At 49.8% G+C, this 27,348-nt stretch overlaps 1 protein-coding gene across 1 annotated transcript in view; it reads left to right on the top strand.

The window, feature by feature from the left end:
• The window catches only part of NEMF (nuclear export mediator factor), a 42,523-nt gene extending 15,954 nt beyond the window's left edge, over positions 1–26,569 (top strand). The window contains exons 16-33 of the mRNA XM_081196644.1: positions 57–145; positions 427–530; positions 3,638–3,700; positions 4,943–5,055; positions 5,620–5,677; positions 5,914–5,972; positions 9,552–9,672; positions 10,853–11,114; positions 12,358–12,400; positions 12,500–12,549; positions 14,541–14,691; positions 15,491–15,568; positions 17,724–17,903; positions 23,363–23,395; positions 24,513–24,619; positions 24,714–24,757; positions 25,881–25,960; positions 26,132–26,569. Of these exons, the coding sequence (XP_081052770.1) occupies positions 57–145; positions 427–530; positions 3,638–3,700; positions 4,943–5,055; positions 5,620–5,677; positions 5,914–5,972; positions 9,552–9,672; positions 10,853–11,114; positions 12,358–12,400; positions 12,500–12,549; positions 14,541–14,691; positions 15,491–15,568; positions 17,724–17,903; positions 23,363–23,395; positions 24,513–24,619; positions 24,714–24,757; positions 25,881–25,960; positions 26,132–26,209 (1,713 nt within the window). The 3' untranslated portion in view covers positions 26,210–26,569. The remainder of the gene's footprint in view (positions 1–56; positions 146–426; positions 531–3,637; positions 3,701–4,942; positions 5,056–5,619; positions 5,678–5,913; positions 5,973–9,551; positions 9,673–10,852; positions 11,115–12,357; positions 12,401–12,499; positions 12,550–14,540; positions 14,692–15,490; positions 15,569–17,723; positions 17,904–23,362; positions 23,396–24,512; positions 24,620–24,713; positions 24,758–25,880; positions 25,961–26,131) is intronic.
• Positions 26,570–27,348: the final 779 nt, after the last annotated feature.

Here is a 27,348-nt window from a genome sequence, read left to right as displayed (position 1 = left end):
TTTCTCACATGCTTAACTCTTTCCTTGCTTGCCTGCTTGCTTGTTTGCCTAAACAGGCCTTCAAATCAGCGGAAAAGAAGACCAAGCAAACACTGAAAGAAGTTCAAACGGTTTCCACTATTCAGAAGGCGAGGAAGGTGTTCTGGTGAGTGTCTGTGCACGGATATAAGCAAGTGAATTATCTGAACATCTTTTGCATGTTCTTGTCTGTGTGATGTGAGTTAAGTACTTAAGGCTTAAGATCCAGATGTTTTAAGCTTTGGGTTAGGAGGAACTTGCCATTCCTCTTTCAGTTGAGGGGCTCTCAAGGGACGGGCTTAAATGTTTCTAAGATGCGGGGCTGTTCCCTGACAACATCACGTGGTGCCTGTTTTTTTGTTATTCCAATGCCTTGCTCTGTCTTGATGGCTTGATGTAATCTGGCAGGTTTGAGAAATTCCTGTGGTTCATTAGCTCTGAAAATTACCTTGTTATAGCTGGAAGAGACCAGCAGCAAAATGAAATGATCGTCAAGAGATACCTGCGGCCAGGTGAGTCTGCCTCGCTCCTCACTTAGGGGGTGCAGTCCAGATTTGGGATAGACTAACTAAAGTTCAGGGATGCGGGTGGCGCTGTGGGTTAAACCACAGAGCCTAGGACGGGGGTCGGCAACCTGCGGCTCCAGAGCCGCATGCGGCTCTTTAAAGCCTTTGCTGCGGCTCCGGGGCGGTGGCGAGGGGAGGAGGCGAGGGGCGGAGGCGAGGGGCGGAGGCGAGGGGCGGAGGTGACCAGCCTGCCGCCCGGCGGGCGGGGCGCCGTAAAGCAGAGCGCCCCCCTCGCCAGGCAGACATCCGCAGCGTGGGGAGCCTTGCCGGAGGTTCCAGCAAGGCTTCCCACGCTGCGGATAGCAGCCTGCTGCCCGGTGGGCGGGGCGCCCTAAATCAGAGCGCCCCCCTCGCCAGGCAGACATCCGCTGCGTGGGGAGCCTTGCCGGAGGTCCCGGCAAGGCTCCCCATGCTGCGGATAGCAGCCTGCTGCCCGGTGGGCGGGGCGCCCTAAATCAGAGCGCCCCCCTCGCCAGGCAGACATCCGCTGCGTGGGGAGCCTTGCCGGAGGTCCCGGCAAGGCTTCCCACGCTGCGGATAGCAGCCTGCTGCCCGGTGGGCGGGGCGCCCTAAATCAGAGCGCCCCCCTCGCCAGGCAGACATCCGCTGCGTGGGGAGCCTTGCCGGAGGTCCCGGCAAGGCTCCCCACGCTGCGGATAGCAGCCTGCTGCCCGGTGGGCGGGGCGCCCTAAATCAGAGCGCCCCCCTCGCCAGGCAGACATCCGCTGCGTGGGGAGCCTTGCCGGAGGTCCCGGCAAGGCTTCCCACGCTGCGGATAGCAGCCTGCTGCCCGGTGGGCGGGGCGCCCTAAATCAGAGCGCCCCCCTCGCCAGGCAGACATCCGCTGCGTGGGGAGCCTTGCCGGAGGTCCCGGCAAGGCTTCCCACGCTGCGGATAGCAGCCTGCTGCCCGGTGGGCGGGGCGCCCTAAATCAGAGCACCCCCCTCGCCAGGCAGACATCCGCTGCGTGGGGAGCCTTGCCGGAGGTCCCGGCAAGGCTTCCCACGCTGCGGATAGCAGCCTGCTGCCCGGTGGGCGGGGCGCCCTAAATCAGAGCACCCCCCTCGCCAGGCAGACATCCGCTGCGTGGGGAGCCTTGCCGGAGGTCCCGGCAAGGCTTCCCACGCTGCGGATAGCAGCCTGCTGCCCGGTGGGCGGGGCGCCCTAAATCAGAGCACCCCCCTCGCCAGGCAGACATCCGCAGCGTGGGGAGCCTTGCCGGAGGTCCCGGCAAGGCTTCCCACGCTGCGGATAGCAGCCTGCTGCCCGGCGGGCGGGGCGCCATAAAGCAGAGCGCCCCCCTTGCCAGGCAGACATCCACAGCGTGGGGAGCCTTGCCGGACTTCCCGGCAAGGCTCCCCACGCTGCGGATAGCAGCCTGCCGCCCCGCAGGCATCGGCCAGCCCCACAAGCTCGGGGGACAGCAGGGAGGCGCAGCGCCGCCATCCCGCTGTTCCTCGACCTGGTTCGGTTTCCCCGACCTGCTTTTGGGGGGGAAATAAAGGGAAATTTTTTCCCCTTTATTTCCCCCCCAAAAAACTAGGTGCGTCCTATGGGACGGAGCGTCCTATGGGGCGAAAAATACGGTATTTTTATAATGACGAATGCCTCATTATTAATTATTATTTACATCAGGCACTGATTATGATTTATGGTACTCTGGGGCCCTGATTAATTTTCTATGGCATTTTGGGGCATTGATTATTGGGCATAGCAAGTCGCGGTCGCGTGGAATTTGTGCTTTGTGACCGTTTGAAGTGGGGTTTTTTTCTTGGGAGGCTGGGCGGCACGAAGAGAGGGATTATTTTTATAATGATGAGGATGACATTGGGCCCTCATTATTAATTATTATTTACATCAGGCACTGATTATGATTTATGGTTCACTGGGGCCCTGGTTAATTTTCTTTGGCATTTTGTGGCATTGATTATGCAGTCGCGGTCGCGTGGAATTCCACGTGGAGTTAGTTGCCTGAAGCCCCTTTTTAGTTGCTTGAAGCCCCTTTTTAAACTTAAGCAGGTGAAAGTTTGGTGAATTGCTGCCAAGGAGTGTGGTGGAGTCTCCTTCTTTGGAGGTCTTTAAGCAGAGGCTTGACAACCATATGTCAGGAGTGCTCGGATGGTGTTTCCTGCTTGGCAGGGGGTTGGACTCGATGGCCCTTGTGGTCTCTTCCACATATGTATGTGAGCAGGTCTTCTCCAACATGAACTATATTAAAAACAAGCACCGATCACGCCTCACAGATGACAGCTTGCAAGCCTGTGTGAAAATGAAGGTGACGTCTTACAGCCCTGATGTGCAGACACTGAGCACTGAGGTTCAGGAGCAAAAGTCCCATTAACCTGGTTACCTGGTTGTAAATTAAATATTTTAATTAGCTATTAATTTGTCCTTTTTTCTTGAGATTGACAGCTGACTGCACGATCCTGTATATATAGCATTAAGGCCAGAAACAATATATGTAGTGTTATATTTGTTTTAAATGTTGCAATGTTTTTGCGGCTCCCAGTTGTTGTTGTTTTTTCGGAAACGGGTCCAAGTGGCTCTTTTTGTCTTAAAGGTTGCAGACCCCTGGCCTAGGACTTGCCGATCAGAAGGTTGGCGGTTCAAATCCCCAGGACGGGGTGAGCTCCCGTTGCTCGGTCCCTGCTCCTGCCAACCTAGCATTTCGAAAGCACGTCAAAGTCCAAGTAGATAAATAGGTACCACTCCAGTGGGAAGGTAAACAGCGTTTCCATGCGCTGCTCTGGTTCGCCAGGAGCAGCTTAGTCATGCTGGCCACATGACCCAGAAGCTGTACACCGGCTCCCTCGGCCAGTAAATCAAGATGAGCGCCACAACCCCAGAGTCGTCCGCGACTGGACCTAATGGTCAGGGGTCCCTTTACCTTTACTAAATAATGTTCAGCCGCGCTCTGTGTCAAGGAGTACTGTGCAGTTTGCTCCTACAACATGTAGTGATGGCCACCAATTTGGTGAGCTTTAAAAAGAGGTTTAGACTAAAGCTGCACGGATATTCACTGGCCTCTCTCTGTCTTCCTTCCTCTGTGTAAGGCGACATCTATGTGCACGCTGACCTCCACGGAGCAACCAGTTGTGTCATAAAGAATCCAACAGGTAAATGCTTTCAGGAAAGTGAATTTTGAGAGGGCAAAAGAACAGTCTGTCGTTATTGCGGTGATTGGTTTTAGGGCTTTTTTTTCTACCTTAAATTCTATTGATTTTTGAAACTTCTGTGAACCACCCAGAGGACTTTGGTGGTGACGAGGCAGTATACAAATGTGTCAAAAATAAAAAGTCAGTTTCCTACTTTTTCTTCAGCATGCAGAGGATGTTGACTTGCTGGTGATTTTGTACCCAAGCTGCATTGAGAAGACTACAAATTTTATTTTTAGCAATGATATAATAATAATAATTTATTATTTCTATCCCACCTATATGGCTGGGTTTCCCCAGTCACTTTGGGCGGCTTCCAACAAAAGATTAAAAATACATTAAAACATCAGTTATTAAAAACTTCCCTAAACAGGGCTGCCTTTAGATGTCTTATAAATATCATATAGTTGTTTATTTCTTTGACATCTGATGGGAGGGCATTCCACAGGGCCGGTGCTACTACTGAGAAGGCCCTCTGTCTGGTTCCCTGTAACTTGGCTTCTCGCAGTGAGGGAACCGCCAGAAGGCCCTCGGTGCTGGACCTCAGTGTCCAGGTAGAACGATGGGGGTGGAGACGCTCCTTCAGATATACTGGACTGAGGTCATTTAGGGCTTTCAAGGTCAGCGCCAACACTTTGAATTGTGCTCATAAATGTACTGGGAGCCAATGCAGGTCTTTCAAGACTGGTGTTATGTGGTCTCGGGGGCCACTCCCAGTCACCAGTCTAGCTGCCGCATTCTGGATTAGTTATAGTTCCTGGGTCACCTTCAAAGGTAGCCCCACATAGAGCGCATTGCAGTAGTCCAAGCGGGAGATAACCGAAGCAGGCACCACTCTGGCAAGACAGTCCGCGGGCAGGGTGGGTCTCAGCCTGCACACCAGATGGAGCTGGTAGAGAACTGCCCTGAACACAGAATTGACCTGCGCCTCCATGGACAGCTGTGAGTCCAAAATGACTCCCAGGCTTCGCACCTGGTCCTTCAGGGGCACAGTTACCCCATTGAGGACCAGGGAGTCCTCCACACCCGCCAGCCCCCTGTCCCCCCAAAACAGTACTTCTGTCTTGTCAGGATTCAACCTCAATCCATTAGCTGCCATCCATCCTCCAACCGCCTCCAGGTTGCTAAACTTAGAGAGCTCTGTTTTCTTTGGTGTTGGGGTTCCCTGATACTAACTTGCTTCTGGCACTGCTTCTGTTCCAGGGGAGCCCATCCCTCCACGGACGCTCACCGAGGCCGGCACAATGGCCCTGTGCTACAGCGCTGCCTGGGACGCCCGGGTCATCACTAGCGCCTGGTGGGTGTATCATCATCAGGTAATGTGGCCTGGAGTGGCTGCTGCTGTTATTATTATTATGCATTGAGCTTATATACCGCCCTAGGGACACGGGTGGCGCTGTGGTCTAAACCACTGAGCCTCTTGGGCTTGCCGATCAGAAGGTCAGTGGTTCTAATCCCCATAACGGGATGAGCTCCTGCTGCTCAGTCCCTGCTCCTGCCAACCTGGCAGTTTGAAAGCACACCAGTGCAAGTAGATAAATATGTACCACTGAGGAGGGAAGCTAAACAGCGTTTCCGTGCGCTCTGGTTTCCGTCATGGTGTCCCGTTGCACCAGAAGGGTTTAGTCATGCTGGCTATATGACCCAGAAAGCTGTTTATGGCTAACAACAGTAAAAATAACACAGTTTACATAAAATCACAATCAGTTAATTGAAATGCATTCTAAAGTCGATTCAGAGTCAAAATACATAAAGCAAAGTTCTACATTTTTGGATAGGCTAAAATGTTTTTAGCAGGCGCCGAAAAGGGCACAGTCAAAGAGCATGCCTGATGTCAAAAATCAGTGCGTGATTAACATCTCTGGATAAATACCACGCAGGTGTCTAAAACGGCCCCCACTGGAGAATACCTGACAACTGGAAGCTTCATGGTCAGAGGTAAGACCCACCAGGTGAGACACAGAGAGGGTTCCTGGAATCCATACCTGGCTGGGCAGCCCCAGGTCCAGCTGGGGGTGGAAGTGGAAGAGTTTTGTCTGTTCCCTTTGGGCATCTTCACATCAAGATCCCCAAACGGCTGAACTTTGCAGAATTCCTCCCCTCTTGCAGGACGGAACAGTGGAATGTTCACAAAACCCTGAGCAGGTTTGCTTCTTTCGTTTCCTCCTATACAGGGAAAAAGAATTTTCTCCCTCCTTCCTATCTGATGATGGGCTTCAGCTTCTTATTTAAGGTATAGTGCCTTCAATTTCTGGTCTCTAATTATTTGAAGGTCCTTCTTTAAAAAAAACTAATCCTGCGTTGATTCTTCTGTATCCTGCTGCACCCTCCACTGCAGTGATTGTGCACATTCAGCCCTCCCCCAATCCTGATTGGCCCAGATTTTTTTGGGGGGGGGTTGTATCTATTTATATTTATTAATTAAATTTCTATACTGTCCTTCCCTTGAGGATCACATGGTGGGTTACATTATAAAAACACTAAAATACACAACACAGTAGCAAACAAAACAATACCCCGCTCCCACACACAGTTTAAAAGGGCATCGATTTTGGCTATTCGCCGTTTGGCTAATTAAACAGTTGCTGTGTTCTCCTCCCACTCTCGGAGGCAGTAAGTACCTTTAAATGCCAGATGCTGGGAATTTCAGGTGGCAAGGAGAGATGCTGTTTTCCTCTTGCCCTGTTTGTGGTCCTCCCTTCGGGGCACCCGATGTCAGGCTTCAGGGAACTGGCTTCCTCCCCCCGTGGCAGTAGATACGATATGATAATCGATACGATAATTGAAAAAATCTACATCAGACATTCAGAAACCAACCAGCCAGCTACCCCAGCTATCCCAGCCTGGTTAACCCCCTAAAAACTCTGATACCCCATAATTAAATACAATATACTCCCACAGAGACTACCTTACACTGCGTTTAAAACCAAAATCGCATTTGGATAGAAAGTGTTTCTCAGACGGCTAGTCCTAGTCTTTATAACTCTGTACCTTCTTCCAGAAGGCAGAAGCTGAAAGAGATCATTTCCGGGGTGCGCACTATCCTGCACTATCTCTGCAGCTTTCTTATGGCACCTGGAAGCATAGATTTGATCCAGAGGGATAAGCAGGTCAAAGGAAAAGGAGTCTTCTTACTAGTTAGGAAATTTAATAATCGCAGCGGGAGAACAAAGAACCCATCTCCTCGAAATGGCGGTGCTCCCAATTAAGGATTCCACCCTCCCTACGTCCCTATTAATCCATGTCACTTCTACGCCTTGTAATCTGAGCCTGTCCCCTCTGTGCTTTGTGTGCTTTCTGTTCTGCCGCTTTCTCAGCTCTTCTTGACCTTGGGGAGAGTGGAGGAATGCTTTCCGGAGACAGTGAATCTGTTAACCCTCCCCCCCCCCCGTGTTTCTTCTCCTAGATGTTTCCCCTCCAGTATGTCCCAGCTTCTGCCTTCTGAACTACCGTATTTTTCTGTGTATAACACGCCCCCTGTTTTTTGGGACTCCAAATTAAGAAAATAGGAAGAGATTGCCCAGAGTTGTTAAGCTTTCTTTTGGGGGGAGGGTGTGTGGAATTGTCCAGGATTGTTGAGTTTTGGGTGGGTGGGGGATGCCAACAATCACTCACCCGCCTGACCGCCCACAGCTGACATGCGCACGCCTCGCAGAAGACGCCAGTCATCTGCCCAATCACATCCAGAAGCCACAAAATGCCCACACAATTGCCACAAGAACAGCCAATCCCAACCAGCCCTTGCCACATATACCAATCGTTGTCTTCGGCAATCCCTCGTAGCTAAGTAAGATTGTCTTCCATAAACACGGTTGAACCGTGCTGGTTCAGAACCGGTCAAGGCCGGTTTGTGCTGGTCCAAGCCAGTTTGAACCGGCCCAAGCCAGTTTGAGCAGCTCCAAGTGGATTGGAACCGGCCCAGACAGGTTGGAGCAGGTCCGGGCCAGCTGGAACAGGTGCAGGTCATTTGAAACTGGCCCAAGCTGGTTAGAAAAGGTCCGGGCCAGTTTGAACAGGTCTATGTCGCTTGGAACCAGCCCAGACCAGTTGGAACAAGTTCATACCAGTTGGATCCGGTCCAAGCTGGTTGGAACCAGCACAAACCAATTGGAAAAGGTCCCGGCAGGTTCCAACTTGCTCAGACCAGTTTGAACTGGTCCAGACTGGTTGGAACCGGTCTAGGTTGGTTTGAACCGGTCCAAGCCGGTTGGAAGCTGTTCAGACTAGTTTGAACCAGTCCAAGCTGGTTTGAACCGGTCAAGGCCGGTTTGAACCGGTCTTGGCCAGTTTCAACCAGTCTAGGGCAGTTCGAACTGGCCCTAGCCAGTTTGAACAGTTTCAAGTGGGTTGGAACTGGCCTAGACAGGTTGGAGCAGGTCCAGATCAGTTGGAGCAGGTGCAGGCCATCTGAAACTGGCCCAAGCTGGTTGGAACAGGCCCAGGCTGGTTGGAACCTGTTGAGACTGGTTGGAACTGGTCCAAGCCGGTTTGAACAAGTCTAGGCTGGTTTGAACCTGTCCAAGGTGGTTTGAACCGGCCTAGACTTGTTCAAGCCGGCTTGGACCTGTTGCAACCCGTCTGAGCTACTTCCAACCATTCTGAGCCCGTAAGTCACTGTGGAGGCCAATTCTGGATCTACATGCCTGCCCCCACGCCCTGCACTACCCGTGTATAAGACGACCCCCAATTTTTTACGTTTTTAAAAATAAAACCCCCCTCGTCTTATATGCGGGAAAATGCAGTGTGTCCCTCTGCAAACCACTATTCCAAATCTATACTGTCCTCCTGCTCCTGGGAGGATTCAGGATCCAGATCAGCGGGATGGGGAGTCTCCCACCATTCCTCCTCAGTGCAGCCTTCCTCAGCACCGTCCCTGACACCTGGTTGGCCACGGTGAGAGCAGGTTGCTGGATTAGTCGGGCCATTTGGGGTCCCTTTTTGTGTGGGTGCCTAGGAGGTTGCCTTGACAGGTTGAAGAACTGGGCAAAGACAAGCGGGATGAATTTTAACAGGGAGAAATGTAAAGTATTGCACTTGGGCAAAAAAAATGAGAGGCACAAATACAAGATGGGGGACACCTGGCTTGAGAGCAGTACATGTGCAAAGGATCTAGGAGTCTTGGTTGACCACAAACTTGACATGAGCCAACAGTGTGACGCGGCAGCTAAAAAAGCCAATGCAATTCTGGGCTGCATCAATAGGAGTATAGCATCTAGATCAAGGGAAGTAATAGTGCCACTGTATTCTGCTCTGGTCAGACCTCACCTGGAGTACTGTGTCCAGTTCTGGACACCACAGTTCAAGAAGGACACTGACAAACTGGAACGTGTCCAGAGGAGGGCAACCAAAATGGTCCAAGGCCTGGAAACGATGCCTTATGAGGAACAGCTAAGGGAGCTGGGCATGTTTAGCCTGGAGAAGAGGAGGTTAAGGGGTGATATGATAGCCATGTTCAAATATAGAAAAGGATGTCACATAGAGGAGGGAGAAAGGTTGTTTTCTGCTGCTCCAGAGAAGCGGACATGGAGCAATGGATCCAAACTACAAGAAAGAAGATTCCACCTAAACATTAGGAAGAACTTCCTGACAGTAAGAGCTGTTCGACAGTGGAATTTGCTGCCCAGGAGTGTGGTGGAGTCTCCTCCTTTGGAGGTCTTTAAGCAGAGGCTTGACAACCATATGTCAGGAGTGCTCTGATGGTGTTTCCTGCTTGGCAGGGGGTTGGACTCGATGGCCCTTGTGGTCTATTCCAACTCTATGATTCTATGAGGGCTTCCTGCGTCCCATGGTCACACGGCCTTCTCTCCCCCAGGTGGACGAATCCTGCGTGTGGCGACACAAAGGGGAGCGGAAGGTCAAGGTGCAAGACGAGGACATGGAGACAGTGACCAGCAGCACCAGTGAACTGGCGGCAGAAGAGATGGAGCCCTTAGGTAGGAGGGCAAAGGGGTGGGTTTAAGGGGGTGATCGGGGGCTCCACACACTGCCAGGGAGAGCTTGGGGTGGCCCTGCAATATGGGACAAAGTCCGTTGACACAGTGAACTTCCTGGAAAAGATTCATTTTGAGGTTTATTATTATTAATAATAATAATATAATTTATATACCACCCTATACCCGGGGGTCTCAGGAAGGTTCACAGAATAAAATCAGGATGTGGTTGTTTAGTCGTTTAGTCATGTCCGACTCTTTGTGACCCCCCTGGACCAGAGCACGCCAGGCACTTCTGTCTTCCACTGCCTCCCGCAGTTTGGTCAAACTCATGCTGGTAGCTTTGCAAACACTGTCCCACCATCTCGTCCTCTGTCGTCCCCTTCTCCTTGTGCCCTCCATCTTTCCCAACATCAGGGTCTTTTCCAGGGAGTCTTCTCTTCTCATGAGGTGGCCAAAGTCTTGGAGCCTCAGCTTCAGGATCTGTCCTTCCAGTGAGCACTCAGGGCTGATTTCCTTCAGAATGGAGAGGTTGGATCTTCTTGCAGTCCATGGGACTCTCAAGAGTCTCCTCCAGCACCAGAATTCAAAAGCATCCATTCTTCAGCGATCAGCCTACTTTATGGTCCAGCTCTTGCTTCGCTTCCATGCATCACTAAAAATCAGGATATAAAACCACAAAATACCTAATAAAAATAAAAACAACAACCCAATAGCCACCCCAAAAAAACATTTTAAAAGGGCACAGGATGTAAATTGGATCAACCAAAGGCCTGGTTAAAAGGTTTAGAGAGGAGAGGGCAGCCTTCTCCAACCTAGTGCCCTCGAGATGTTTTGGAGGAAAACTCCTGTCACCCTAGCCAGCACGGAAGCAATCCAAAATATCTGCAAAATATCTGAATCCTTAGAGAGGGAGAGAGGGCCCCATGCAAGCTTTTTGGTGGGGAGAGTTTTTGGGTCCAGGGAGCACTATAGGAAGAAGGGGCAGAATCTTTTCAGGCAGCAGGAGATTTCTTAGTCCTGTCCTATCCAGGTTGGAATACAGTTCCCATCGGCCCCAGTTGGCATGCACAAAGGTCAGGGACGGTGGGAATTGTGGTCCATAGTATCTGGAGGACATCTGCTTGTAGATGGCTGTTAGACTCAAAGCCCTGGAGAATGCAGCTGCACTTTCTTTTCCAAGATGCACCGGAAGGAGACGACAGCAGCAGCAGCGATGGCGAAAAGGAGGAACCTCAGGAGAAGGCTGAGGATGAGGAAGACCCGGCCGAGACCCCCCACCAGGAGGGGGATGGGGATGGGGCAGGGCATGCCCTAGCTCCAGAAGGATCGTCCGACGAGGAGTATGCAGACTCAGAGGAGGAGGAGGGCAAAGGGAGTCAGGCCTCGGAAGAGATACGTTTTCCCGACACGACCATTGACCTCTCGCACCTGCAGTCCCAAAGGTAACCGAGACACGCTGAGCCACACCTTGGCTTTGTGTGTGTTGCTTTCAGGAGGACGAAGCAATGTATGGATTGTGAGCTTGGCTGGGTGTGAGCTGCGATTGGCGTAGTGAAATCTGGGAACTGGCTTCTTGGAGCCAGTTTAAGGAGGGTGTTGTCAAGCTGGAAGGTGTGGCGAGGAGGGGGGCCAGGAGAACGAAGGGTCCAGAAACCAGGCCTTACAAAGAAGGGTTGAGTTACGTGGCGAGTTCCCAACTCCCCCACGGAAATAAAGACACAGGACACCAGTATTTTAGGTTAATGGGCAAAATTAGGCCACAACTTTATTGATTACAGGAATGGAGCGGTATTGGCTTAGGCATTGGTCCTATCGACTAACCAACTTCAGCCTGATTGCTAGAAGACCGGCAAGGGTTAACCACCAGTAGGGGGAGTCCTGCTGATGTACATCAACTAGGAACTCCCCCGGGGTCACCGCTAGGGGGCGTGCCTTAGGCCCTCACCTCCCGAGGCTTCGGACAGGGCAACGCCCCCCGGAATCCTTTACCACACTACCCTTCAATATGCGGGGGAGGTGATAGCGCTTCCTCCCCCTTCATCTACATAACAGTACCCATACCAATGCCTAACCGCCAATGCCGAGGAAGTTGTGACGATTTGCTACCAGGTAGGCAAAAAACCAAATGGCTGGTGCCAATTTGCCAAGTGAAAAAAATTCCTACCAGGCCCCTTGACGGCGACCAAGCAAACTCCATAGCAAGGTCAAAGAGCCAAACCTAAAGGGTGGGAGGGTGGGAAACCGGAGCAGCTGGGGTGCTGGAGCGGAGAAAGAGGGAAATCCTCAGGCGCGCCAGCCCTAAATAGCGCGGGCCACGCCTCCCGGGCCAGCCGATTGGATGGCAAGGAAGATGACGCACCTCAGGATTCCCTGCAACCCAGCCCCCGCCCACGTGGGGGGAGGGCATGAAGCCCGCAACCCCACCTCCTCTCCAGCTCGGAAGATGTTTAGCCCAGATAAGAGGAGATCTGATAGCCATCTTCAGATATCTGAAGGAGATGGAGCAAGATTGTTTTCTGCTATTCCAGAGGGTAGGACTTGAACCGGTCAGTTCAAATGACAAGAAGGGGGAATCTGAGTAAACATCAGGAAGAACTTTATCTCCCATAATCAACATCCACTTCCCAACATCTCACACCAGATTGGCAGCTCCTGCTAACAAAGGACTTATTCCTTTCCTTCCAGATCCCAGCTGAAACCTGCTCCAAAGGAGGACGTCTCGAGCTTGGTAAGCTCCTGCCGGATACCAGCCGGTGATCGTAACGCTTGCCTGCTGCCCCAGAGGACACAGACAGAGTCTTTATTCCCTTTTCTCTCTCCCTTGCAGAGCGACAGCAAGTCTCAGGGCCGGAGGCACCTCTCAGCCAAGGAGAGAAGGTGAGGATCCTGGGGCGGCAGTGAGCCTCGGGCCGCAGTTTCAGGGCTGCTTAAGAGATTCGATTCATTGTGATCCAGCAGACGTCTTCAGCCTTGTGGCAGGCTTGCCGGTCCGACTTTCTCCCTCCCTGGGGAGATTTCTGCAGGGCCATGTGCAACGCAGACTGAGGCAGGCTGAGGTTTGCTGGCTGCTGGTGCCAGCGCGGAGGGAGTCCCCTTTTCCCTCCCTCTCCTAAAAGTAGCCTCCAAACAGAGGCCGTCCGTGTGTGTGTGTGTGTGTGTGTGTGTGTGAACAGTGGCTGTGCTTTGGAGGGCCCCCCGCCCCCCCGGCCCTCCCTCCCACCCCCTTCCAAAGCTGCCTGCCTTCCTTTGAGCAAAGCAACTCAGGTGAAGGGTTTGTGTGCCCCTGCTAAAGGTAAAGGGACCCCTGACCATTAGGTCCAGTCGTGGCCGACTCTGGGGTTGCAGCACTCATCTCGCTTTATTGGCCGAAGGAGCCGGCATACAGCTTCCGGGTCATGTGGCCAGCAGGACTAAGCCGCTTCTGGCGAAGCAGCGCAGCACACAGAAACGCCATTTACCTTCCCGCCCGAGTGGTACCTATTTATCTACTTGCACTAGTGTGCTTTCGAACTGCTAGGTTGGCAGGAGCAGGGACCGAGCAACAGGAGCTCACCCCGTCACGGGGATTCGAACAGCCAACCTTCTGATCAGCAAGTCCTAGGCTCTGTGGTTTAACCCACAGCGCCACCCTTGTCCCGCCCCTGCTAAAGCAGCAGCAAAAAATGTAAACTGGGGTGGAGAAGAATTGGGAAGAGAAGGCAGTGGCTATTCACAAGTGCAAAAATTAAGCTTGTCCGGGCAGTGGGTGGGTAGGGAGGGACCACTGACACCATCACCATGTAGAGGAGGAAGGGGGTGGCAGAGGAGATGAAGGCAACCAGGGGGAGCGGTTTGACTTGCCCCCCTGACAGTGGCTCTTCTCTCAGCTGCTGGTTGGTGCCTCCTGGCTGAGTTTAAAGCCAAGCAGCTGGATGGACTCTGAGCCCTTGGGTGGTCTTTTTTCTTTTTCTTTTTATTAATATATTTTTATTAAGTTTTACATAACAAATTTAAATTCAAACACATCATTCACCTCCTTATTTAGGATTCTCTGGATCCCTTGACTTCCCTCCATCCTTCCCTGGTTTCCATTATCTATCTTTTTTCATCTGCTTACCTTATTTTCTCTAATTTGTTAAAAAAACGAATAGTCTATTTTTCCATATTTTTCCGTACATTACAATCTTTACTCAAATCCTGCCAAACATTTTCGTCATTTACAGTGTTCTCTTAAGTACATTATAATTTTCCCCCATTTTCCTTGAAAATCTTCTCTTCCTGGTTTCTGATTTTCCCAATCAGTCTCGCTATTTCGGCATTGTCCATCATCTTCATCAGCCATTATTCTCTGTCTGAGCCCTTGAATGGTCTAAGGAGCCGCTTCCAAGCTTTTTGGGGTCCCTGCCCTCCTGTTCCCCCGTGTCCCCTGCCCTACCTTATAAAAAGCTTTATTTGGAATACAGTGGTGCCCCGCAAGACGAATGCCTCGCAAGACGGAAAACTCGCTAGACGAAGAGTTTTCTGTTTTGGAGGTGCTTCGCAAAACGAATTTCCTATGGGCTTGCTTCGCAAGACGACAATGTCTTGCGAGTTCCTGCTGGGTTTCCCCCCCCCTTTTTCTAAGCCGCTAAGCCGCTTATCAGTTGATCCGATCAGCAGATAAGCCGCTAAAAGCAGCTAAAAGCCGCTAATAGCGCTAATCCGCTAATCCGTCAATGGGCTTGCTTCGCAAGACGAAAAAACCGCTAGACGAAGAGAATCACAGAACGGATTCTTTTCGTCTTGCGAGGCACCACTGTAGTCGCAATCTGCTAAGGAAGACGCCACTAAGGGGGCGCTGTTGCCCTGTTTGGGGACCACGGGTCTCAGGCCTCCTGCCTTTTCCCCAGGGAAATGAAGAAGAGGAAGCCAAGTGACCCAGAGGATCCAGACCCGCCCAAGGGGAAGGAAGAGGACGACAGCCCTCAGCACCCAGCGCCTCCTCCCAGCGCCGGCAAGAATGCAGCAGGGGCCCAGCAGCCCATGAAGAGGGGACAGAAGGTGGGCATTGCAGAGCTGTGGAGTTCGCCTGTTTTGCCTGCCGCCTGCCCTTTGGAACTCCCTCCCTCTTGAGGTCAAGCAGCTGCCTTCGCTTCCCCCTTCTTGGCACCTGCTAAAAACGTTCTCGTTTAGACAAGCGTGCCTAGGTGTTTAGAAAATAGCATTTGAGCTTTGGCCTGGTTTAAAGTGTTGCTGCAAATTTGTTTTGATCTTATTGTTTTGTCTTTCTGCTCTGAGGGTTTCTCTTACACTCAAGCGGTGTTTAAATATTGATAAATGCAGTGGTACCTTGGATCTCAATCCGTTCCGGAAGTCCGTTCCAAAACCAAACCGTTCCAAAACCAAGGCGCACTTTCCCATATAAAGTAATGCAAAATGGATTAATCAGTTCCAGACTTTAAAAACAACCCCTAAAACAGCAATTTAACATGCATTTTCCTATCTAACGAGACCATTGATCCATAAAAATGAAAGCAATAAACAATGTACTGCAGTCACACAAGTCAATCAGTAGCTGAACTGGGTTCCATGCAGTCCCAAAAACAAAACAAAAAAGCCGCAAAAACAAAAATGCAAAATAAATAGCAGAAACAGACTTTCAGGTTTGCAGTGTTTGGGTTCCAAGTTGTTTGAGTACCAAGGCATTTGAGAACCAAGGTACCAGTGTAAAATGCATGAAATGGCTCGGATCCAGACCGAGTTGGGTGCCACATTCGGAGCAAGTGCTGTGGAGGAGCCTAGCGCACCCTGTCTTTGGGGAAAGCTGCTCCACTCTGCTCCTTCCCTCTCTCCTCTGCAGAGTAAACTGAAGAAGATCAAGGAGAAATACAAGGACCAGGACGAGGAGGAGCGGGAGCTGATCATGAAGCTGCTGGGGGTGAGTCAGGCAGAAAGGGGCTGGGTCTCTCTTTACCTGGGGGAGAAGGGCCATTGCAGGTCAGAGGCTAGAGCATCTTTCTTGCATCCAGAAGGTCTCTGGTTCAACCCCCAGCGGCTCCCCAGGTAGGGCTGGGAGAGATCATAGAATTGTAAGGGACCCCCAGGGGTCATCTAGTCCAGCCCCCTGCAATGCAGGAATCCCAGCGAAAGCATCCATGTCCTGCCAAAAACCCCGGAGAGTTAGTCCTGAGCTGGGCGGACCCGGTGGCCTGGCTCAGGGCAAGGCAGCTCTTCTGCGTCCACGGCTGGATTAATCATTAAGCACATGCTTAGGGCATCAATGGAAAACTGGAATTTTCCATTGCTGGATTTACCATGGATCATACGGTGTAGCTCAGGGGTCAGCAACCCACGGCTCTGGAGCCGCATGTGGCTCTTTTACACCTTTGCCGCGGCTCCGGGGCGGATACTAGCGAGGGGAGGAGGCGCATTGTGTGCCCCGACACTCCCCACTGTGGCGGGTGCTGTACTGGCTGTGACGTTGCATGGGGGCGGTGCGTGCACGCACCGTCCCGACGTCACCTTCCCGCCCTCCCGCTACATTGTAAGTGGCATGTACGCTGGTCACTGCATTGAAAGGGGGCATGTACGCTGGTCACTGCATTGAAAGGGGGCATGTACGCTGGTCACTGCATTGAAAGGGGGCATGTACGCTGGTCACTGCATTGAAAGGTGGCATGTACGCTGGTCACTGCATTGAAAGGGGGCATGTACGCTGGTCACTGCATTGAAAGGGGGCATGTACGCTGGTCACTGCATTGAAAGGGGGCATGTACGCTGGTCACTGCATTGAAAGGGGGCATGTACGCTGGTCACTGCATTGAAAGGGGGCATGTACGCTGGTCACTGCATTGAAAGGGGGCATGTACGCTGGTCACTGCATTGAAAGGGGGCATGTACGCTGGTCACTGTTTTGAAGGGGAGTGAAGAACACACACACACAAAAATGTAACTTGTTAATTTAACGTTTATTTCTATGAGGAGGAGTAATTCTGAGGGGTCAAACAAAGAAATAATAAAAAAGTGACAAAAAAGTTATTTTTATAATGACGAGTTTTGCAGCTCCCAGATTTTTTTTCTTCGGAAACGGGTCCAAGTGGCTCTTTTTGTCTTAAAGGTTGCAGACCCCTGGTGTAGCTAAACCAGCTTCCACAAAAAAAAGAAATAGCAGAGGGGTTTTCTTTGAAATTGAAAACTATTCTCAGTGTTGTCAAAAGTGGATTGATACTTGTATGATACCCGATTGATTGATACCCGAGAACTTGGACGCAAATTTCTCAGCTCAGCTTCAGCCGTTTCACTTGTATGTGCGTCATACGTTCAGTGTAATAAAAAAGGTGAAAACAAGATTTGGACAATATCGAATGTGGTTTTTTTCAAATGCTGACATTTGCTTTCGTATATTTTTAACATTAATGGTCACAAATTGCCCAGCTGAGCATTCATTTTCTCAGTTGAAGTATTTTTAAAAATCCCAACAGAATAATTGTTCAACAAGGCAGGCTGGATGCCTTATTCCCGTGCAACACCCTCTTCAGATGTCAAGGAGATAAAGAACTATACAACTTTTAGAAGACATCTGAAGGCAGCCCTGTTCAGGGAAGCTTTTAATGTTTGATGCTTTATTATGCTTTATATATTTTGTAAGCTGCCCAGAGTGGCTGGGGAAAATAATAACATTATTATCATTATAATAATCTCTACTAAGCATAGAAGCGGACATGTTCTGTAAGATTAGTTCTGAGTATCTGATCAAAAACTTTGCAATTATAAAAAGTAGGAGAAAACGTTTCAAATACAGGTAAAGTGGAAGCGTACCAAAATAAACATTATTTTCAATTTTACTGTAGGTTTTGTTTCATTTTGAAAAATAAAATTTCATTTTGCTGTTTATTATTGTTTATATTTTGAATTGGACACGTATGGGAGCACCAGAAACTTTTTAAGTGGTTACCTCTTAAGGATATTAATCCGGCCTTGTCTGTGGCCTGTGTTCTGGGGTGGATTGGGAGAAAGAGAAAATAAATGTATTTCCCCTTTGCTTTCTGTGTCGGGTCTTGAATTCTAACGCCGCTTGCTTGCACCCAACCCAGTCTGCAGGTTCGAGCAAAGAAGAGAAGCCGAGGAAAGCCAAGAAAGGGAAGGGGGGTCCGGACTCTGCCAAGAAGCAGCCCCAGAAGCCGCGAGGGGGCCGGAGGGGAGAGGGGGTCACGATAGAGCATGTGGCCGTCGAGTTGCAGGACGTGGCTTTGGAGGAGCACCTGGACGAGAAGGTAAGCCGTCGAGAGAGAACCTGTCCCTGTTAGCGCACAAAACCCCTAACAACTTGGGACCGGTTTTCCTGCGAGATCGCCTGATCCCATGGGCTCCCACTCGATCCCTTCAGTCTGCGTAAGGGGCACCACTGCAGCTGCCACGTCTGTAAGAAACCAGTATTTTAGTTTGGCGGTACCGTATTTTTTGCTCTATAAGACTCACTTTTTCCCTCCTAAAAAGTAAGGGGAAATGTGTGTGCGTCTGTCAGGGGTTCAGGGAGAGAGGCACAGAGCAGGCAGGAGATGGACAACGATTGGGAAGAGTCCGAGGACAGCGAGGAGGAGGATGACAGTGACTCGAGGGATTCCATGAGTCTTTCCAGCGAATCAGAGGATTCCCAGAAGGGGGCGCCTGTGGTCAGGACAAGGGGAGTCCCAGGGGGGACGCATCAGGAGCAGGGGGCCAGCAGGGGATCCCAAAGTGGTAGCTGGGAATCAGGACCAGCTTCCCCACCAGAGCGCAGCGAAGGGGGGGGGGGAGGTTCCAGTGTGTCAGGGGAAGCAGCTCCGGCAGCAGAAAAGGAGGGGAGGTCAGAACAAGCCATCCTCCCGGAAGGGGAGGAGGGCAGTGAAGGGAGTAGTGTAACTGTCAAGAGGAAGGTTAGAAGTTGGGCGCGCGCGCCAAGTTCAAATGTGCAGGCGCGCGGAAGAACAGAGAGCCCGGAGGAGGAGCCAGGTCCCAAAGCCCGCAGGAGGGAGGGAGAGCAGTCTGGGGATTCAGCGTCGGAGGAATCCAGGAGGGGCGAAACCCCAGCGGGCAGGAAGACCCTGCGGAAAAGGAGAGAAAGGAAGAGGTGGAGCAGCACAAGCATCTTAAACTGGTGCAGGGGAGGGACGGATTCAGAGGGGACTTCTACCGTCTAAGCATAACAGACGTGGGGCTGCGCGCCTCGGCTGTGGAGCGGAAAATGAACTGCAATAAACATCTTTGTATATAAAGTGAACCTGGCGTTGGTCCTTTGTGAGCTGGGACCTGAGGCAGCCCTGACAGCGTCTTATGGAGCGAATGCAGGCTGCGCAGCTATCCCAGAAGCCAGAACAGCAAGAGGGACTGCTGATTTCACTGCACAGTGATCCCTCTTGCTGTTCTGGCTTCTGAGATTCAGAATATATTTTTTCTTGTTTTCCTCCTCCAAAAACTAGGTGTGTCTTGTGGTCTGGTGCGTCTTAGAGAGCGAAAAATACGGTACCTGCACTTTGGAACTCCCTTACTAGTGATTGTTATAAGGGGGAAAATGCTCCTTTTCCCTTATGGGGTACCCAAAAGCCCAAACATAGTCCTTATGTAGGTTCTCTATCAGTAGGAGACAAATAACAGAGGCCAACCAGAGAATATTGAGAAGCAAAGCAGCTCGTAAGCCTGATCTTTATTAAACCGTTGCAACAGGGTGCTCACTCACCACATGAAAGAGGGAGGAGGAACCCAGAAAAATGGTGTGCAAGCCCTTATATAGACTTTTGAAAATTGCCTCCCCTGTAGCTCAAGACCACCCCCAAAAAACTTCCTACATATATCACTGAAGGGGTGGTCTACAGCAGAAATCCTGTCTGCCAGGATACCTAATAACGGTCACTGATTGCTTTTACCTGGGCATCCTGGGCATTCTTTTGTGATGGTAAATACTCAGTTCCTGAATCCAGGTCACAGGCTCACCTTATTCAGACACAGATATGCCCTTAAGACAGGATTTGTGAGCAGGGAGACAATGGGGAGGAAATTTTCCCATTTCCTTCCTCCTTGCAGAGAAATATTTGAGGTCGATTTGGGAGAGTCAAAATGGCTTCAGGATTGCTCTCCTGTACTATTTATATACTTTACGTATCTGCTTGCCTCGTATGTTTATGAACATTTATTATATATATATATGTAAGACCTCAGAATTCCTGTAACATGATGTTAGGCAGGTAGCCTTTGCTGTGTTCTTTTCGGTACCTGCTAGAAACAATTTTCTTTTAGACAAACCTGCCCGCACTTGTAGAACGTTGATATGCATTTTAGCCTGTTTTTAGCTCATTGCTGGTTCTGTCTTTTGAATACTTTAATGTGTTCTTTTTAACTGATAGTTTTCTTGCTTCTTTTTTTACAATCAAGTGGTATATAAATTTTAATAAATAAATAAGAGGAGGCTGCTATAGAAAGCAGAGACTCCTCCTGCCCCCATTCTAAGTACTGCAGGCTTTCCTTCCTTGGAACCAGCCCTCCTCCAGGTACTTCCCCCTTTGCCAACCTGGTTCCCTCCAGGCTGATGGGAGTAGCAGCCCCACAACATCTCGCGGGCACCAGGTTGGCGCAGGGTGAATTGCTGTTATTTCGGGGGTCAAGGTGAGAAATCTCCCTTCCCCACTCCCTGTTTTCCTGTTTCTTCTAACTGGTGCTTCCTAATCTGTCGCTGCTGTTCAGTCCTTTTTGGGGTTTGCACATTCTCTTCTCCCCGCCCCCTTCGCTTCATTATTTCTTTGGTCTTGGAATATTTGTCGCGCTTCTGAAAATCTTGGGGTTCCCCCGAGCAGGCCAGGATTCCCCTCTTGTTTCCCAGAAGGCCCATTTTGGATCTGTTCATGTTTCGTCGCTGGTGGAGGGAACGGTGACTGACGGATCCTGATGCTTATCTAAAGATAGACAGGAAGTGTCTTACAAGAACTCATTTTTCTCTCTTTTGTTCTTTGCATTGCACTGCTTGTTTTTTTGGAACATATTATGCAAATGCCTAAATAAATTAATAATTAATTAATCAATTAATAATAATAATAATAATAATAATAATAATAATAATAATAATTTATTATTTGTACCCCAAAATGCTCAAGGAGACCTTGAGATGATGAATGAAATCAAGGAAGCATCTGAAAAAAGGAGTAGTAAAGGGTGATTTCAAGCACCCTCACGTAGACTGGCTAGATATGTGTTCCACTCGTAACAAAGGGGCAAAATTTCTAGATACCCCAAATAATAATAACAACAACAACAACAATAATAATAACAATAATAATAATTGACTGTGCACTAACAGTTGGTGTTAGAACTGTGACCCTCGACTTAATTTTGAGTGGCGCCCAGGACCTGGTGCGAGATATAAGCGTTGTTCAGGTTAAGAACTTTGCTTCAGGATAAGAACAGAAATCGGGCTCCGGCGGCGCGGCAGCAGCAGGAGGCCCCATTAGCTAAAGTGGCCCTGCTTCAGGTTAAGAACAGTTTCAGGTTAAGTACGGACCTCCGGAACGAATTAAGTACTTAACCTGAGGTACCACTGTAGATGCAAATGGCCAAGGAAATCCAGCATGGTCACATTTGATTTCAAAAGAGGAAATTTGTCCCAAATGAGGAGGTTAAAAGGCAGAGGGTCAAATCGCCAAAACGCTTTGGAGTTGTTTAAGACCACAATATTAGAAACTCGTGTGTGTCCAGCAGATCAGGAAAAGGTACCGTGAGAGTCAAGAGACCCCACCAGCTTGGACCTCAGGCAGAGTCAGAGAAGCTACTGGAGGCAAAATGTCCAAATGAAAAGAATGCAAAGGAACACAAATCTGGCAAAGGAAGTGCAGAGAGAAAGGGATGCTTTTAAAAAAGCTTTGAAGAACCAGCAACAGGAAGCTCTTTAAATATGTTAGTATCAGAAAATCATCTAGGGAGGCAGTTGGTTCCTCAGATGACTAGGGAGTCAAAGGAGTTGTAAAGGGGGATCAAGAGATTGCGGAGAAGCTAAATGATTTCTGTGCATCTCTCTTCACAGCAGAGGATATAGGGCAAATATCAGAGCCAGGGTTAGCCTTTGCAGGAGGCAAGTCTAAAGAACTGCGACAGTGGTGGCAAGAGATGAAGTTCCAGGCCTAATAGACGAAATAAAAATTGACAGATCGTCACACCTGGATGGCATCCACCCGAGAGTTCTCAAGGAACTCAAATGTGAGATTTCTTATCTTTGCACAAAAATATGTAACTTATATGTAACAGATCAGCCCCCACACCTGACAACTGGTAAGCCGGCAATGTAATGCAATTTGTAAAAAAGGCACTCGGGAGGCCATTCTGGAAATTACAGGCCTGTTGCCTTAATGTTTGGAAAACTAGTGGAGAGTGTTGTTAAGGATAAAATAACCCAGCACATAGAAGAACAAGCCCCATTACAGCAGAGCCAGCATGGCTTCTGCGAAGGAAAGTCCTGTCTCACGAACCTAGAGAGTGTCAGCAAGCATATCAACAGAGGTGATCCGGCTTACATTGTTTACTTGGACTTTCCAAAAGCTTTTGACAAAGTACCTCACCAAAGGCTCTTGAGGGAGCTTAGCAGTCAAGGAATAAGAGGAGAAGTCATCTTGTGGATAAGGACTTGGCTAAGTTGCAGGAAGCAAACAGCAGGAATAAATGGACAGTTCTCTGAATGGAAAGAAGTAGGAAGCGGACTCCCCCAGGGATCAGGGCATTTTAACGTGTTCATAAACGATCTAGAGTTAGGAGTCACTTCTTAAAATGAGATTGCAAGGAGCTCCAAAAGGACCTCTTCAAGCTGAGCGAATGGGAGGTAAAATTGAAAGTGAAATTCAGTGTAAACGAGGTTAAATTGATGCATGTAGGGGCAAAAAGCCATAAATTTAACATAAACGTTCATGGTGACTGACCAGGAATGAATGAGACCTTGGGGTCATAGTGAAGATGTCAGCCAAGTGTGCAGCAGCTGTGAAAAAGGCAAATTCCATGCGAGGGATCATTAGGAAAGGAATTGCAAATAAAACTGCCAGTATCATAATGCCATTATACAAATCTGTTGAGCAACCACATTTGGAAGACTGTGTAGTAGAGTTCTGGTCGCCTCAACTCAGAGAGGATATGGTAGAGTTGGAAAACGTTGAGAAAAGGGCCACCAAGATGATTGATCATTTTGAGCGAAGGAAGGTTGCAGCGTTCAGAACTTTTAAGTTTAGAGAAAAGGCAAGCAAGAGGCAATACGATAGAAGCTTATGAAATAGCACAGAGAAAGAGGGCAGTTTTTCTCCCTCTCATAACAATAGAACTCGTCGATATCCAATTCAGCCGAGTGTTGGAAGATTCAGGATAGATAAAAAGACAGGACTTCTTCGTGCAGCGTATAGTTAAACTGTGGAACTCATTGCCACAGGAGGCAGTCATGCCACTAACCGGGATGGCTTGAAAAGAGGATTAGACGATTTCATGGAGGAGGAGGAGGCTGCCAATGGCTCCTGGACACAATGTCTACGCTCTGCCTCTACAATCAGAGGCAGAAATGCATCTGGACGCCAGTTGCTGGAAACCACAGCAGGGGAGAGTTGCTCTTGTGGTCAAATCCTGCTTGCTGGCTTTCCGGCTGGCCATTGTGAGAGCAGGACGCTGGACTATGTGGTCCATTGGCCTCATCCAGAAGGACTCTTACGCTCTTACATTCTTATGTTGACTTTTGCAGGACGATCTGGACCAGGATCAGCTGGGGAACGAGGTAAATACAAAATGCCCAGTTTCTGGGGGAATGTTGGAAGTGCTTTGACTCGGTCAGATCCGTCGTATCTGAACCTAAGAGAGCTGTGGCTTGGGGAGGGAACATGAAGATCCCTCCTCGGAACCTGTTCTCCCTGCCCCCCCCCCACATTGATGCGAGGAATCGTCAGCATGGTGTATTCTCCAAACCCTTTTCTCTTATTTCTGTTGAGTTTCACCTGGTAACGAGCCGCTCACAGATATCCTGTTGCCAAAAAGACTGAAGGAGGTTCCTTCCTTTGTTTTATGAAATAAATGCCACATGTTCTTCATCCAGTGGGCTCTGGAAATAGCTTAGTGTCAGTTTAAGATTTGTAAAGGTAAAGGTAAAGGGACCCCTACCATTAGGTCCAGTCGCGACCGACTCTGGGGTTGCAGCGCTCATCTCGCTTTATTGGCTGAGGGAGCCGGCGTACAGCTTCCAGGTCATGTGGCTAGCAGGACTAAGCTGCTTCTGGCCAACCAGAGCAGCGCACGGAAACGCCATTTACCTTCCCGCTGGAGTGGTACCTATTTATCTACTTGCACTTTGACGTGTTTTCGAACTGCTAGGTTGGCAGGAGCAGGGACCGAGCAATGGGAGCTCACCCTGTCGTGGGGATACGAACCGCTGACCTTCCGATCGGCAAGCCCTAGGCTCTGTGCTTTAGACCACAGCGCCACCTGCGTCCCTGGAAGTAACTTAGTGTCAGTTTAAAAATAAGATTCTTACATGGGAGCATTTGAGCGAAATATGGAATGGCCGCAAAAGACCATAAAGAAAACTTGTGTACATACATCCATATGGCCAATGGGGAGTCTTTAAAGACTGTATAAACCACCACCACCCCATTTGAAAATATTGTGCGGCACATACAAAAAGAAATGAATTACAAAGTTAAAACTGTGAAGAGTCCATTAAATCTCTGTCAAGCCAGCAGGAGCGGTATGTGTGTTTCTACCTTAAGAAAGCTGGCTTGAATGCGTGTGTGTCTAAAGGATTTGCCGGAAAGGATAAAGCACAGAAAAACCCCAGAGCCAGGCATGCCCACCCCTCTCCGTTCACAGCCTCTGCTCCCATCGCCTCTGTTCTGTTTCAGGAAGGAGAGACGCTGTATGATTCTCTGACTGGGCAGCCCCACCTGGAAGACATTCTCCTCTTTGCCATCCCATTCTGTGCCCCTTACACCACCATGACCAACCACAAGTGAGTGGCAGCAACTCTTGGCCCGTTTGGAATTGCCCTTCGTAAAAGGGGCCTCCGATTAAACCTTGTGTTTGTTCTTGTTCTTTTTTTAAAGATACAAAGTCAAGCTGACACCTGGCACACAGAAGAAGGGCAAAGGTATTGTACGCTCTCCCTTGCGTTTCTTTCCAGCTCCTTTTTGGTCTTCTAGCCAGTGGATCAATTGCACACACAAAAATTCCGCAGGGCAGCATTACTCGGGAAACTTGAGCGTTACGAGGCAGCTTGACCTCTTACCGTATTTCTCGCTCCATAAGACGCACCTGACCATAAGACTCACCTAGTTTTTAGAGGGGGAATGCAAGGGAAAAAATATTATTTAAGGGGAGCTCTGAGCAGAGCCTGTATGCATCCCAGGCTCTGCTCAGCGCTCCCTTTCACGAGCCGTGAGGAGCGTGTGTGTGGCACTTGCGGGCTTTTCCCCAAGAGCCGCACACATGCTCCGTGTGGCTCTTTAAAGGGAGCGCAGCTCTTGGGGGCTTTTCCAGGAGGTGGGGGAAGGGACAGAGGGGCTAAGCCAGAAGCTAGAACAGCAAGAGGGAGCGCTGCGCTGCGATCCCTCTTCCTGTTCTGGCTTCTGGCTTAGCCGCGCAGCCTGCATTCGCTCCATAAGATGCACACACATTTCCCCTTACTTTTTAGGAGGGGGAAAGTGTGTCTTATAGAGCGGAAAATACGGTAAATTCGTGGGGCCAAATTTCATGCTTACACTCCAGTCTCTCAATGTCATTATCACATCATATGATTGACTGGTCGGTTTTCCTGTCCGCCTGTCAAAATCCCTTCTGCGGTGTCCCCAGGCACCCAGCAGCCAGTCATGTCTGGCATCAGGTGGGCTTGACTTGCCCCAAACGGCCTTGTGGGCCAAATGGGAAGGCCTGGTGGGTCCCATTTGGCTGCAAATCTGGAGGTTCCCTTTCACTGCTTTAGGAAGATGGGTAGCCCAGAAATCTGTCCGGCTTGCAAACAAGCACTCACCTGTCCTCTGTAGTGATTGGAGAATCATCTCCAGGTAAGCAAGTTTGGGGTGTTTTCCCCCTTTTGGCCTGCAATGTGCCCACTGACTTCCACGGTGGGCAGAAAGGCTCGTAATCCGTCAGTTGGGTGGTGGCCGCGGTGAACCTGCTTGCAAGGATGTTTTAAGTGAACAAACTGTAGTACATTTCCGCCTCTGCTGATGGCCCCCTGCCCCATAAAGCTGTGCCTTCTGTCTTTCCAACAGCTGCAAAAACGGCTCTGCACAATTTCATGCAGTCCAAGGAGGCCACCCCGAGAGAGAAGGATCTCTTTCGCAGCGTCAAGGTAAGAAGCCCCTTCTCTGGGCAGGCCTGCAGCTTTGGCCGAAAGCAAGGGGCGTCTGCTTCCAGAGCCAATTTGTGTGGTTTTTTTCTAACCAAGTTTCCTGCTAACAGAACAAAGGTTTTGCTCTATGTACAGCTGATCAAGATGGAATCATGTGATTCTCTTCTACAGGATACAGACCTGTCCAGAAATATTCCGGGCAAAGTCAAGGTGTCGGCCCCCAATCTCCTGAACCTGAAAAAGAGGTGAGGGGCCATTGCTCACAGCACCGCCGGCCTGCAGCCCTGGACTGCCTTCACCCACTGCCAAGAGTGACAACTGACCTCCCTTGTCTGGGTCTCCTTCCAGTTTTGCAAATACAAGTGTGACTGATACTGATGACTTCTGTTACTTATTTGGCCAAAGCGAGAGCAGAGCATCCTGTTAACTTAGCTCCAGCTTTCAGATCACAGCTATGTGTGGAAGCGGGTTATGGTCTACCGTATTACCTGACTGCCCGAGTCCTTCTCGTGTTTTAGACTCCAGATTTGAGCGTTCATATTGCTACAACGTCCCGAAAGCTGCTTATGGGACATCTTGCTGAGATGCTTATTAAAGGCCTCAGTCCCCTGCTTGTCTCCTCCCAAATGGATTGAGTTAGGTTTGAAATAAGAGGGTGCGTTTAGCAACACCGAGAGGACCTTGCATTTCATTGGTTTAGTTTTCCTGTATGGGTTGATGTCGGGAAATGAAGTCAAAAAACCCTTAGGGAGAGGGAAATCCCCTTCTAAAATACAAATTAGCTCTAGTTACACCTGTTTAAAGGTAAAGGGTAAAGGGACCCCTGACCATTAGGTCCAGTCATGATCAACTCTGGGGTTGCGGCGTTCATCTCGCTTTATTGGCCGAGGGAGCCGGCATACAGCTTCCAAGTCATGTGGCCAGCATGACTAAGCTGCTTCTGGCGAACCAGAGCAGCGCATGGAAATGCCGTTTACCTTCCCGCCGGAGCAGTACCCATTTATCTACTTGCACTTCGTGCTTTTGAACTGCTAGGTTGGGAGGAGCAAGGACCAAGCAACGGGAGCTCACCCCGTTGCGGGGATTCGAACTGCCGACCTTCTGATCGGCAAGCCCTAGGCTCTGTGGTTTAACCCACAGCACCACCCGCATCCCTTAGGGAGAGGGAAATCCCCTTCTAAAATACAAATTAGCTCTAGTTACACCTGTTTACACACCAACATATTCATTCCACTGTTGAACAGCTCTAACTGCCAGAAAGTTCTTCCTAATGTTTTGCCGGAATCTCCCTTGTCATTTGAATCCATTGGTTTGGTTCCTGCCCTCCAGAGAAGCAGAAAGCAAGCTTGCCCTTCCTCCCATGGGACAGCCCTTCAGATACTTGAGGC

This window comes from Podarcis bocagei, assembly GCF_964188305.1.
Source record: "Podarcis bocagei genome assembly, chromosome: 1".
In the NCBI taxonomy this organism is placed as follows: Eukaryota; Metazoa; Chordata; class Lepidosauria; order Squamata; family Lacertidae; genus Podarcis; species Podarcis bocagei.
This window is presented reverse-complemented; position numbering and strand designations above follow the sequence as displayed.